At 43.2% G+C, this 14,863-nt stretch overlaps 1 protein-coding gene across 3 annotated transcripts in view; it reads left to right on the forward strand.

The window, feature by feature from the left end:
* The window catches only part of VMP1 (vacuole membrane protein 1), a 60,844-nt gene that overhangs the window by 20,306 nt on the left and 25,675 nt on the right, over window positions 1–14,863 (forward strand). For all 3 annotated transcript variants that reach the window (XM_039720478.1, XM_039720480.1, XM_039720479.1), the window contains exons 6-7: window positions 4,462–4,629; window positions 8,627–8,758. In XM_039720478.1, coding sequence (XP_039576412.1) covers window positions 4,462–4,629; window positions 8,627–8,758 — 300 coding nt within the window. The remainder of the gene's footprint in view (window positions 1–4,461; window positions 4,630–8,626; window positions 8,759–14,863) is intronic.

Genomic DNA, 14,863 nt, shown 5'->3' on the forward strand with positions numbered 1-14,863 from the left:
CAGAGGATGTTTCCCATGAGAAGCAAGCTTTTATTTTTCAAATTTATCTCCATCAAATGCATCATGACATGTTCCCCCCCTGTGCAAAGGCTGAGTCTTGAACCCAGTGTGAAGAGCAGTGTATCCATGGAGGAAAACAGATTTTTAGTGCATTAAGTTCAGCAAGGAGTTCAGGGTAATATTTTTCTTGCTGGCAGACATATCACTTTTCTTTGAGAAATGTTTCTAAATTAAAACCAGTCTAAAATTATATCTTCCCCAAAAATAAAAGGTTAAAATTAGATGTGGTTGTTCTTGTATCACTTGAGCAGCCTGGCTGTTCTGTGAAGGGGCATGTGAGAAACCAACACTTGATACAGGATTTGTTTGGAGCTTTAATTGACTTCCCAGTCCAGGTGCTCAGAGTGATTAATAATGTGAAAATACAATTCATTTTTAATTGGATATTCAGTCACTTTCCTTATGGTAAAGACTTTCTGCTGTAAGAATTGTACAGATCAGCATGTTTTTAAGGATTTTAACTCGTGATTTTTTTTTTACATGTGGCTGCTGTCTCTTTCTGCTTCCACAGATGAATTTCCAAGCATAATTCACAGATAAAAAGATTTTTACTTTCCAGAAATTTCATAATACATCACTTTAAGTAACTTATTTGTGTGCCATTCCAACTTGGGTGCCTTCAACCACTGGAATCAAACTCCTTTGAAGGCCTGTGAGTTCAAGAGTTCAAAGTTACCTTCTCTGAGACATCGGGGTTGTGCAGACAGGCATTTCCAAACTCCCCTGAACTGCTGTTGCTGAGAAATAGATTTATGTTGAGTTCATCTCAATGAGCAAATCCTGTCTTGTTTGATTTGCAAATTGTACAGATATTTCTAACACATCACATTCCGGCCTGACCACAGGCTCCTTCTGGTCGTCAGCAGTGGCAAGCGAGTGTTTCTCACCCGAGTCAGCAGAATGCTTCTCAGTTTCTCCTCTGCCATCCTTTTTTAGTGCCTCCTGCAGCTTAAAAGGAAAAAAAAGTCATTGGAAGAAGGTGAGGGAAAGACAGCTGGTGTTCAGGATCTTACATGCCTTGAGTTTTCCTGGTTTGGCCAGGAGCACATGTGAATTGCCTGGGATTTAGTGTTGGGTGTGATGGGGTTTGAAGCAGTTTTGTCCTTTTCAAGGGTAGAGCTACAGTCACAGTCCAAGGGGGACATCTGAGAGGACTTCCCCAAGTGTTGAAACAAACTGAGCTATTGCAGGGAGGCAAAACACTCAGTATTTCCTACAGCCTCACAGAGAGGAGGAGCAGAGGGTGGAGAAGGTGTTATTTGTGAAGAGGACTAAAAACCTGGATGAGAATGAATCCTGCTGTCTGTAGAGTCAGGGATTTCCAAAGGTGGCACCTCGAGCTGTTTGAAGCTGGTTCCCTGCTCCATTCAGAGTTCAACCATCACTAAATAGAAATGAACTCCCCAATGCTCCTGCTCTCCTCCCAGCCCTGGGCCTGTTCAGCCAAGCTTTTTTTGGAGGTACCCAGGGCTTTGGGGAGCCCCAAAAGCAGATGTTGGGGTGCTGCTCTGAGCCTGGCCAGCCTGGGACAGAGTCCCTGTGACCCACAGGACACCCAGACACGGGGGAGGGCTGGGGGTTGCTCTGCCTCCCTTCGCCTCGCTCCGCTTCCCTGCCACACTTCATCACTCCGAGCAAACCATTTGCACTTTATTCCTCATTCCAGTTCAAATGTGGCTTCTGTGGCTTCCACCACTCCGACTTTTTTCCATTATAGAATTGTTTACATTGCTCTGGGAGAGTTCTGTTCCTTTGGCCTGGCCTTCAGGTGGCCGTTTGCAGCTGTTTGGTGAAATGCCCTTTTTTTTTTTTTTTTTTTTTTTTTTTTCCATTGTCTACTCCCTGTGAAATTTTTCCTTTTGCAGACATTTGTTGAGGCTGGGAGGGCTCTCAACAGGAGGGTTTGGAGGATGTTCAGCCACTTGCAGGGTGGCAGCTCTGCTGGGAGAGGCTCCTGCAGCATCTCCACTTGGGCATTTTGTCCTTGTGTGCTCCCCTGGCATTTTAGGACCTGCTTTATCCACCTTGGGTGCCCTTTGGGAAGAAATTTGGGTGATGCTGAAGCCTTGCAAGGGCTGGAGGGCTACTTATCACTACTGACAGTGATAAAATGTGTCTCTTGCTATTCCAAATAAGCTGGCTGTAGTTCCTCTGTGCTGTGTGTTCCAAATTTTGTGGAAGTGAAAGCCCCAGCTCTGGGTTCCCTATCTCTGCCCTGGCCATGGCCCGAGGGAATGAGGGAATGGTCATTTACAGCTCAAACACGGGGGGATTTCCTCCATCCAAACCTGCCTTTCAGGAGAGTTTCCCTGCAAATTTCTGCAGGTGAAAACCATTAATTTTAGGGTGATGGCTTGAGACATTTTTTTTTTTTGTCCCAAGGTAGCTGCCAGACCTAGGGAGGGGCAAGCAGGGGATGGGATTAAATCCTCCAAGTTTCAGAGTGAGAAAGGGTTCCCAGGTTTGCCATAAATGTACTTTACAATTCTAGGGAGGTTTCAAATCTCTTTGCATCTGCCCTTGGTGAGTGAAATAGAGAGATGTTATTTATTTAGCTCTGAAGCTGCTGTGGAGATGATCTTGCTACAGGTACCAAGAAGTTTATTGCCATTAGGGCCTATAGAAATATTAATAATATAAATTATTACTCCTTGGTTCATTTTTCCAGTCTTTGTTCTCCCTTCCATATCAAAATCTCTCTTGTGTATCAATTTCTGGATCCCCTCTTTTTCAGTTTTATTTCATTGAACCTTTTTCTTCTCCTCAAGAGAGGCTGTGCCTCATTTATCATCTCACAGGTTTTGTATTTCTGCAATCCAAAATACACCCAAGCACTTGGAATGAGTCTCCTGTAAAGCAAGAAGGAATAAATGAAAGCATTTTCTTGCTCTCAGAGCAGCTTGTCCTTTACCAGTTGCATGCCAGAAAAATGGGTTTATTTGGAATTGTTTGCATATGACAACAGTAGTTGCAGCTGCCATACAGAAAATATAACTGGTGTTTTATTTCAACATTCTTAATTCACTGCCACTGAAAAATTACCGTGTGGATGTCATGGCTCTGAAATGTTGGTGAGTGAACCTCATCTCCCCAGCAAATCCAGGAGTGCTGGAGCTTCCCCTTTTGTGTGGGAGCTGCGCTGGAATTCCACCCTTTAATGTGCAAATGAAGCTTTTGGGGCTGCTGTGTCCCTGGCTCCTGCATTTCAAAGGCAGCTCTGGAGCCTGGGCAGGGCTCTGCTCTCTCACACTTTCCCTCTGCTCTGTCATAAATCCAGCTTTGATTTTGGGGGTATATCAGCCTCCCTTATTGCTCTAATAAAATGAAAATAAATTAAGATTGCAGATAAAAACATAGATGAAAATTGCTGGCAGTATTTCCCAGCACGATGTCAAAACCCATCAAATCATGAATAGCAGAAGTTAAAGTTTGTGTCATCTGTTCTGCACTTAATGAAACTTTTAGATTTATTTAAATGTGTGGGTTTACATTAAAATCTCACTTTATTGCAGTAATTTTATTTTTTTCCCCCTCCCTCTTCTCTGGACAGTGTTTCATGACCTTTGTTAAGTGATTGTTTTTTAGCTGCAATGCCTGGTGTTCAGATTGTTTGAATTGCTTCTCAGTTCTTTTGTATTAAAAATAATGGCAATTCTTTCAGGTTTTTAAACTATGTAGCAGTTCATTTCTTGAATAGATTTTTATGCTCCTTTTATTTGGAGGTCTGTCCAAAAAAATCTTTCAGTGTAAGATGGAAACTAAAATTAATTCAGTTAAATGGTATTTAAATAATGTTTAAGTTTTGAATTACATTTCAAACCATTTTTTAGCAAAAAGCACTGAGGTCCCTTTCTTGTTTACTCAGAAAAAACCAGACACAAATTAAACAACTGGCTGTTGGAGAAAAATACAGAAGTTAAGAAAGTCTGCTGCAAGATGTCATTAAACCCAGTCATTAAAAAAATCAATATATAATTTAAATGCCTAATCCTCTAAAAGCAGCAGTAGGGAAAACACCTCCTCTAATAAAGCAGTAGGTCATAAAATACCTTAAAGAGAACATTGTAAAATACTTGAAAATTCCTTTTTTTAAAAAAAGTAAGGATTGTTATTTCTCTTTGGCAACCTTCTAAGTGACAGGGCAAAAGCTGAAAGGCTCCCTAACATTTCAGTGGATCAAAAGAAATATTTACTTTTTTTAAAAGTACATTAGTAACTCAACATTGGATTCAGATGGTCTTAAACTCCAACAAACAAGAATTTTACATAAATAGCATTATTTAAAGAGAGAAGCACTAGATTTTAGCCTAGGGACAAATGGGGGGGAGTGCTAATTTTAATTTTTATTCTTAACTCACATAAAATTGAAATTTCTTTTTTTTTTTTTTATTTACTTTTCAGGGTCCACACATAGCCTCAGTCACTCTTGCTGCCTATGAATGTAACTCTGTGAATTTCCCTGAGCCTCCTTACCCAGATCAAATCATCTGCCCTGATGAGGAGACAACTGAAGGCTCCATCTCCTTGTGGGCAATCATCTCAAAAGTCAGGCTGGAGGCCTGCATGTGGGTAAGGCTTGATTCACAACCTGCAGTTTCCATTTGTGTGTTCATTTCTGTGGCCAGCAATAGACAAAAATTCCTCAATTAGCAAAATAATGATGCCCAAGTAACCCTGATCATTTTAATGCTTTTTAGTAGGATATCCCTGGGATATTTTTATCAGCTGCACTGCTGTTTCCTAAATACCAGCAGAGAATTTGAATGGTGTTGATGTAAAAAGTAAATTTTCGGAAGGGTTTCTGCATCCCAGATGATCTGGCAGCTCCCAGGTCTGAGCAAGAAATAATTCCAATAATTTTGGGGCTGTAACTTGAGTGAAGCTGCAGTTCCTCATCTGCAGGACTCAGGACCTCATCTCACAGCTTGTGCTGGGCTGCAGCAGTAAATTGCATTTAATTAAAAAGTGTTCTTTTCCACATTTTCCCATATTTTAATAAAATATAAAATTTTTCATTAATTTTGATTTCATTTTAAAGGGTTCTTTTCCACATTTTTGCACATTTTATTTCTGTTTCTCTGCCTGCTTCCACTTTTCACTGAAAAGCTGAGCTGCTTTTCCTGTTGAAGTGAATCAGGGTCTTAGGAAACTCTGTCATTGGAACTTCCTTTCTGCTTTCCTCTTTTTTTTCTCTCTGCAGCTTCTTGTAGACGTTTAATTTTTTTTGAGAATTTTGGTCAGCCAGGCTGTTATTTTCATTACATGTAGATAATTTTGAATTGCAGTTTACACAGATGCATCTGCTGTGATCTACATGCCAAATTAACTTTATTTTGCTGCTGACTTCCTGTCCTAGCTGATGATTTAATTACTAAATTCTTGGTTGTCCAACTCAAATGCAGAGAAAGGAAATTCTAAAAACAGTATCTGATGCCTGCCCTGGTATTTTTTAATATATGAGGCAACTGGTCACTACAATTTTTTTAATAGCAGCTGTTGTGTTAGTTACAAAAATTCCAGTCAGGTTGTGTGAGTTTAGAGACGAAAATCAAAATAGTAACAGAGAAAGTGGACTCACAGCCCTGTCAAAAAGCAAAGCACAGCTTAAATTTGACTCTTAATGAAAGTCCAGAATTGCCTGAATGCTCAGTAAGTAGCTAATCACACAAATACCTACAAGACTAGAAATATATCTAAGATTTCTTTTTATTTTCTTCCTCGTGTCCCTCTGCTGAAATCTGTTTAATAGAGACAAGCAATAAAAATGGCATTTACAGCTACGTTTCTAGGGTTGCAAAATAAAAATGCAGCTGAGGGTAAACATCTCTTGCTTCATCTGCAGCATGTAAAAACTGAGCTGAGAGGAGAATGAAGTTCAGAAATGAGAGAGCAGAAGTTGCAGCCTCTGGAACCTCGTGTCCTCCAGAGCAGCCATGGGGGAGAACAAGCAGTGCCTTCGTGGTCTGAGCTCCTTGGATTAGATTAGGGAAAGGACAAGGGAATAGGAACATTTGTATCCCACTTTTTCACCCTTTCTCCCCCCTTTTTCAAATTCCCTGTCAGCTACCTTTGCTCTGAACTCTGTCTGCTCTGGCTTTCCCTGGGGAGCATCCTCTGTCCTGCACTGGTGTCTCGTGTAATGTTATGCTTTCTTGGAATGTTTCTGAGTACATAAACATTGCTTGCTAATTTCCTGTAAGCCAAATCAAGTTGGCAATTGCTGCTGCTCTGCTTCCAGAGTGTTTCTTTTGTCCTAATTCCAGCTCACTTCTTATGGAAGCTGTGGAAGAGGGTTATTTTGGATTCTGTCACTCTCAAGCTAAATGTCCACTTAGCAAAGGGAATGGTGACTTCCAGAAGGTGAAAAGGCTGATTTTGGAGATCACCCCAGGGTGACTTTGCAGAGCTGTGGCTGTACAGCTGCCCAGGCTGAGTGTGCTGTGGGGTGAAATGTGAGGATTTATCTGCACAAGGGTCACCCAACCATCAGCAGCCAACTTCAGCCAGAGATTAAAACCATTCCCAGTCCCCAGCGTGTCAGTGATGGCCATTCCTGCTGACAGTGAGTGTGACAAGGATTAAATATCCCTGTGCCCCAGGAGTTATTAGGTGGGATGAAAATGATGCTTTTTTCAATCCCTGTAAAAGTTGCCTGCAGCAGCCCTGGCCTGCAGAAGGGCTCACAAACAATCTCTTAGGTGAATGCCAGTTTTCACAGCCTCCCATCCCACAGGGACAAGGAATTCAATAGTGCCCTATATTTTTAATGTGTTGCAGCCTTTTTGGTTTTTTACAAGAATTAAGGGGAAAGAATAAAAATGTTTAATTGCTTGGGATTAGCAGAACAGGCTGCCTGTGTCCTGAACAGGATCAAATCTGTTTAAAAGACTCTTTCTAGTGGAGTCATTTCCCAGTTTCCTTTTCTGAATGTAAAAGAATTTTGATTAGCATTTGCCTTTCCAGTTTGTTGTGAGACCAAGGAATCTCCATGTAAAACTGGCATTCAGAGTTAAGTGGTGAAAATATCTAATGTTACAAAAAGCAGTTAAATAGTTACTGGTTTGGAGCCCTTAATTGCTGCTTTTTCTCTTTTTTTTTTCTTTTATGCACTTAAGGAACCTATCTCCAGCAGACATGAAATCATATGATTTTTGCTGCACTTCTGAAATGTTTTGTAATAATGAGCATGTGACTTATCCAATTTAAAGAAAGTTCATGTCCAGTACACACATGCAAACCTCTTCCTCAGCTCACAGAACGAAGCCAAAGCAAATTGGCAGAGCCTGGAGGAGCAATGTGACTTTTTCTTCTTGCATCACCCTGAGAACATAACCTCAAGTTAATTTTTCTGAAGTGTTGTTGCTACTGTTTTCAGGCTTATCTTCCCCTTGTGCCAGAAATATGCAGATTAATGAAGTTCAGCTTGTTGCAGTCATTTAAATTTTTTTCTTCTGTGGAAAACAAGGGCATAAACATTTGAGGCCTGTGTGCACTTTGGGTGCTTAAACTGAGAATTGAACTGCGGTGGTATTTAAAACCACAACCTGTTGATTTGGAATATCCACAGCAGCTGGAATTCTTGCTTGCAGCTGTGTATAGAGCAGGAACAAAGGAAATTGAAAAGCTTTCACGTTGCTTCAAAGGAGGAGGAAAGCATTTGTTACTCACTGCTGACCCTGGGAGAGAAAAGCCATCTGCAGGGAGCACATTGCCGTGCAGTGCCCAACTATTGTCTCTTACCTGCCCTAAATTTAAACCATCCTGCCTTAATTCCAAGTTCCTGTTCCATTAGCCTCTGTTTATCCATATGTTCAATCTTAGCTTGTCTCTCTTTTTTCCCTTGGTTAAGCTAAAGCTGCCTTTACCCACAAGACTGAAATGAGTCATTTGATGTCCTGAGAAAACAAATACAATTTTCCTGCGGTGAGAAAGCAGCCGTCCTTTCATCTGGGGTTGGCTCCAGCTATCCCAGCTGAAGGAGAGGGAAAACTCGAGCTCAGGCTTTGCTTAACCTTTTTTTTCCTTGCTGTAGTAAAACCTGAGTCTGTTTTCTAACAAACACTTGCCCAGAGTCCCATGACTGAGCAAGCAAACTCCGGGACAGCACCGGGGAGGAGCTCCCGGATCATTCTGGAGGCCCCTGGGGATCAAGGGTTGTCACATGCTGGGGAATGTGTCTGGCATCATGTGGTGGGGTGAGACACAGCAGTGCTGACTCAGGATGTGGGGGACAGCAGGGATGTGGGGGACAGCAGGGCCACCAGCTCCAGCCTCCCACGGCTCCGGCCACGCGCCGCTCCACGGGGCCCCAGGGATGCACGGGTCGTGTCTGCTTGACCCTGCAACCCCCAGGCTTTCCCCTGCACAGGAAAAAGAAAGGGAAATGGGGATTCAAAGGAACAGCATTCTGTTGGAAATGATGGGAATTCTGACCTGGTGGATGAAAGCAAACTGCTCCAAACAGCTGGTCTTGTCGGCTCGGAGAACGGCCACGGGATTTGTGCACGTCACATGTTTTGTGTTTGGGAATAAACAGGAAAATAAATCAGGATTGTTCTTTTCCCAGGGTGCTGGTACGGCCATTGGAGAGCTGCCCCCCTATTTTATGGCGAGGGCAGCCCGGCTGTCGGGTGCTGAACCTGATGATGAGGAGTACCAGGAATTCGAGGAGATGCTGGAACACGCAGAGACTGCACAAGTAAGGACAGCATGTAAAACACCAGAGTTAATAAAACACAGAGCAACTTAGAGGAGTAAATAACCATTCCAATTAAATGAGAAGGGACCAAAGAATCAGTTGGTGTGAGTTCACAACAGACTTCCCAGGGATGGAAGAAGATCCTGCACTGGGTGATACCTGTGGTGATGGCAGGACAAGAATGCAGCTTGTTGAAGCAGATAAAATAGTGCAGCCAAGTATTTGCTACAGGTACTGCAATTGTTTAGACTCCCAAGAGCAGCACAATAAAGGTAGGGAGACAGTGGGCTGGGAAAACAGGGGTAGAGGAGCTGCTGTTCCATAATCCTGCTTGTTCTGGATGCATTTAAGTCCTCTCTGGCCAGAGATGATTTTCAGCCTCAGCTCATCCCTTTCAGATGACATTTGCCTGCCTTGCCACTGACACCCTCAGGGCCCAGTGTGTGACCCATTCATCAGCCTGAGGAAATATTTTTCCTGATGTGGAAATGCATCAAAACTGCTCCAAGTCCCTTTCTGTTGCTCTTGTCATTTATTTTCTCCAGGGCTTCAGTAGTGCACAGTTTGCAATTGATGCTGCACATCAGTCAGGTACTGCTGTGGGTAATTTTTCCTTCAGGTCAGGTGTTTGTATCCTGGTCACGAGTTCCTGATAGTGTTTTAGATGAAATCAAACATTTTTTCCTCATGCTGTTTGCCACCGAATTTTTCCCTCTGTATTTTTCCTTCTTATCCTGTTTTGTCTGCCACTAAGTTGAAACGGGTCATGAGACTGCTGTTAAAAACCAGCAGATGCTATTTACCATGCACTGATGTCTTTAAACTCCTCTGCCAGGGTAGTTTCTGGAGATAAATATACACTTTTCTTTTCCCTCCTTCAAAAAAAACGGATGAAGCTTTTCCATGAAAGTGGTTTGTCTGGAAATACTGAGTGCAATCTAGTAATTCTAACAGTAAACCCTGTGTTTCCCAAAAGCCTCCCCCTACTAGAAGGTTCCAAAGGGTTTTTCTGCTATTATAAATAGTAAATTCTTCTATTTTTTAAAAGATGCAGCAGGGGGAAAAAAGAATCTGCTTTGTTCTTTTCTCTCCCATCAATCTTTGCTTTGCAAAGTAATCCCTTAACTGTATGAAAATCAAGTTGTGGTAAAAAAACCAACAAGGAAACCAGTTCAATACATGACTTCAGTATCTGTGTTTACTGAAACTCTCCCAGCAAATTATATGTGTGTACAGTTGTGGGAGCAGCCAGAGATGGTTTCCAGAACGCACAGTGAGATTCTTGGGAAGAAAATTTTTGCTAGAGAGCATTTTGAGAGGCCAGGCCAAACTATAGCTGTATTGACTGCCTGGAGTAAACAAATGGCCTTGTGGAATTAATGAAGGAAAATGATGCTGTTATTTACCAGTACTTTTGATTTTATTTTCTTGGCAATTGAGTTTGGATTGAAGCGTGTTGTTTTGTGGATGGATGGCCAGGAAAAAAAAAAATCTTTCGAACTCCACTTGTGGTTTGGTTTCTATAAACTCTTTTAACATGAGGCTTTGACAATCCGATTAAATTGTATTGTGCTCATAAAACTGACAGTTCAGTTTTTTCCATTTGCTAATGTGACTTCCTTTTTGCTCTTGGCTTCAATCATGTTTTCTCTGGATGTCTGTGGGAGACAGGCCTGCCTTTCCTATGACCTCTGTAAATCCCAATCTCCAGCATAGCTTATCACTCTTTGCCCTGTAATTTGTATTCATGAGCAGTGGTGATGTCTATTTTTAAATTGCTCATTAACAATTGTTATTACCTCCATCAGCTTTCTCCCACTCTGAGAGTCTGAAGCCTCACACGGGGGCTGTGACAAGTGTCCTGTGCCTTGGGGATGCTGCAAATGCTTGATGTCAAGTGACAGGAGCATTTTTTCAGTAGAAAGGTCTCCTTGCACCCATTTTTTTTGCAAGGTTTGGGGATGGGTGTTGGATTTTGAAGAATAGCTGAGCTGCTCTTTGCCCATGAGGCAGAGCCAGCTGCTTTGACGTTTTTGCTGCATGTGACTTGTTCAGAGAGCTCATGGCTGCTGTTTCTCAAAAACAATGGTAATTTGGAGAAACAGATGAGCATCTTCTCTGGTGAGAATAGATGGTGGCTACAGCATCCAGCCTGAAGGATCTGGGAGGGGGGATATGCTCCTGGCTGGGCCACAAAAAAACAGCCAAAAAAGGGACCTAAGAGGATTAAACAGCATAAAGGTTTAGTGCTCCATTCAGAGTTACACAGAGTAAAATGCCATTTACTTTAAAGAGTCTATTGATGGATTTTCTGTCCCGAATGTCAGATCTGAGTGACCTGTCTCCTTGTGCTGGCTTTTGAGAGAGCTCATTAACCTGCAGCCGATGTGCTGTCCTGTACTTCCCATTAGCACGCTTGAGAAAAAGCCCCTTATTTTAAAGGAACACTCACTTCTCCTTCCTCGCTGTCCCTTTGTGTGCTCACCAGCGAGTCCCAGTTCCGTGCAGGGAGTGTCCCAGCTGCCTCGTGGCCGTGCCCTGCACAAGGGGGTGGCTTTTCTTTGTCCCCAGAGCCGCCGCAAGGCAGAGCCCAGCACGCCCCAGCTGGCATTTGTTCCTACTTAAGGCAGAGTTTAAAACCCACCAGCGTTTCAAACAGCATCTCAGCTGCTGTCAGCTCTCTTGCAGTGGGACTCCAGAGTGAAGGAAGGTTTTATCAGAGCTGCCTTTTGGCCACAGGGAGTATCTGCAGTGCAGCCTCAGTGCTGGGGCAGCACTTTGGCAATGACACAGTCACAGACTCTTGGTGCACTTTTGTGTCCCCACACACATGAGCTGGGACTTGTTTTACCAGTTTCATAGCTGCTGCTTGGTAATTTTTCTCGGTTCTCTGTCATGCTGAAACACTTCAAGGCGAGGAGTGAAAAAGCAACTTTGGGTGCCAGCTTCCCTGAGGGTACCCGGTGACAGTGCGTGGGCCTTGCTGTATCCTGGTGCTCCTTGCTAAGAGGGGAAAGTACTGATATCTTTGCATATCTAATCCTTAATGGCTGCGAGTGTTTGGCTTCATTAAGTGGCATTTCTTTAAGAACTAATGATTTACACATCGGGGGTTTGCTTCTGTGCAGCCTCGCCCGCAGCCAAACCTCCATGTAAAAATATTTTCTAGTTGCCTATGTTACTATCAGCCACTGCTGTTTGTTTACTCTCCGTGCTGTGTCCTGCCTGGGGAGGAATACAGCCTTGGAGAAGGGTTAAATCCATGGAAATGCCGAGCTGCAGCAGGACTGGTTTGGAAATGACTGGGTGCCATCTGCACACTGGCTGTCAGTTGTTGCCGGGACCTGTTTTTGCCTCCACTGAACCTTTACTGGTTGTGGTTTGTCTGGCCATCACATGACTTCTCTGAAAATTCCCCCTCCCCTCCATTTCCAGTAAACTGTTTGAACAGGAGTGACTCAGACTGAAACCAGCTTCCCTGTAACCACAGGGCTTGTTAAAGAATTTGTCAACGTGGACTCGAGAGGGTTTTTGTGTTGGGCTGAGCTGCAGCCTGCCTTGCCCTGCGTCCGGAGCTCCAGCGAGCCCCCGAGGGCTGCAAGGGGTTAAACCCGGCTGCTGCCGTGGGGACAGGCACACACATCGTTCCAGCTCTTCCGAAAATGAAAACCCTGCGCTGCTTTTCCACCTCTTCACTGGGGCTGCTCCGTGCTGGAGCAAAGTCCGTGCCACGCCCGGGAGAAGGCAGCGCTCTGTTCTGACACGACACTGACTTCACTCCCCGGGAATGATTAGGCACGACTAATGAGTGAAATCTCACTTAATTAGCAGCGTTTTAGATGGCCAAATTCAAAACGGATCTCTGCCGTGATTGAATTAACAGCTCCCATCTGATAAGTTCCTGCTGGCTTGTTTAATCAACAGCGTTTAAGGGTGCTTGGTACGAGAAAAAAGAAGTTCAAGCAGACCACAAGCAGGTCTTTATAAAGCATTTATCATAAAAATGGAAGTGGAAGGGTCATGTACAATAACTGGGAAACCTTGACTTCTTTTTTATTTCTTTTTGTTTGCTTTCCCAGAAATCACTTGTTGAAAAGGAACATCGAATTCCACTCGTCCTTTCTCTTGCTCAGTCTTCCCTTTCCTCATCAGCTTCCTCTCTTTATTAATTGTTATTTATTAACTGCTGTGGGTGGTCACCAGGAGGCTGCTCCTCACACCCTGCATTCCTCAAATTTGATGCCAGTATTTGTTAATAACTCTAGGGGTGGTTTCTTCCCTCTTTTATGGTGGTCTGTAATTAAACAGAAATTCAGAACTGATCAAACCTTGAGCTGCTTTCAGAAACTCCCCACGAGTGCTGGGGAGTGAGGTGACAAAGTGACAGCGTGTTTTCACAGACAAGCAGTGGGTACACTGAGTAACAACTCCGTTTTGAACTGTTCTCCAAAATTACCTCGTTTAAAACAAGTTTTGGAATGAGTCAATGGCAGCTTTAAATAAGGGAACTGGAGCACTTCCTGCGAGAGGAGATAGCAAAGAGTTAAAACGGGCAGAGGGGAGACAATGCGAGCTGTGAGTAAGGAATGTGTAAAGCACCTCCTGGTTGGATTTCTTTGGGCACTGGCAGGACAGCGTGCCCACATTGTTCTATTCATTTGCACACCTGCTCACAGATAAGGAAAAAACAGCACAGGGCATTGCACTAATTACTAATGCTGACTGGAGAGGACTTCTTGAGTTCTGTTTTGAAGGGCTCTTTGTGTCTGTTCCCTAAAAAATATTTCAGTGTTCAGTGTGGAAGTACATAAATCAGAAATCACCCAGGCAGTGAGGAAACCTGGGTTACTTTGCAACATTTTCACTCGGTATTAGGTCAGGAGGATTTTCTCAGTAACAAATTTCTCACTTTACAACAGAAATTAGAAATAATGTCACCAAGTGTACTGGAAATGCTGGCAGCTGCGTTTGCACAGGAGTTGTGGAGAAGCAGGTGGTTGTATTCTGTCTTTGGATTTTCATGCCCTGTTCTGTGTGTGTTGGGAATGCTCAACACAAGTTTCTAAGGGGAAAAATTGTCCCTAAATAATTGATATTTCACTCCTCAGTCTTCTGAGAAAGACCAGTAAATGATCAAAAGCTGGGTCACAAAAGCTGGTTTCAATTTTTTTTAAGGACAACCTTCAATAACTGATAGAAATTCATTCTGGCATCATAATCAAGAAAAAGGCTGCTTTATTTCCCCCCTGCTCCAGACACTGTTTAAATATCTGTGTTGTACAAGAGTCTGGTATGCAGCCCACTTCTCTGAGCTGTCTGGGAACCTCTGTCCCTTCCAGGGAGAACAGGGGAGAGCTTGCACATCTGGCCTGAGAGGGAAGGCTTGTGTGTGCTAAAGGCTTTGTCAGCTGTGTCAGAAGTTCCTCACTTCCATTCTATTTTAATCCTTAACTTATGTCTGAGTCCTGTGTGGAGAAACAATTTTTTTTTTTTTCCTGATAGCTTTGAGTTATCAGAGATTGAAAATGTCAACTTTCTTGACTGGTTATCAAAAATTCCTTCCTTACAATGTCTGGATCTTAAATCACCTCAAAATAAGGCTTGATTCTTTAGAATGGATTTTTAAAAATTAACAATATTCTGGAACTGGCAGAGCTGTGGCCACAATTACTGATTGCAGTGGTAGCTTTGAGATAAATGAGCAGCTGCAGTGGGGTTTTTGGCAGTGCTGGGATCTTCCTTTACTCCACTCATCTCCTGCCTGTGGCTGGAGTATCTTGTCACGGAATCACAGAAAAATTCACCTCCAGAGGAACCTGAGGCAGTTTCTAGTCCAACTTTTTTTTTTTTTTTTCCCCTAGTCCAGCTCAGGTTCCTCAGGGCATTGTCTGGGCTGGTCCTGGAGCCCTCCAGGGCTGGAGGCTGCACAAACTCCCTGGGAAATCTCCCCCAGTGCTGCTGACATTGCCACTGACAGCTCCCCTTGCTGCAAAAGGGCTGCAGGATCTGCTCTGCCAGCTCTCCTGCCACATGTGAATAGAAAGGGGTTGTTCAGCAAGGAAAGCAATCAGTTTATTTCACATTTCTGTGCAGGGCTGGAAAGCT

The sequence above is a fragment of the Passer montanus genome, unplaced genomic scaffold (genome assembly GCF_014805655.1).
Source record: "Passer montanus isolate IOZ18808 unplaced genomic scaffold, ASM1480565v1 scaffold44, whole genome shotgun sequence".
Lineage (NCBI taxonomy): Eukaryota > Metazoa > Chordata > Aves > Passeriformes > Passeridae > Passer > Passer montanus.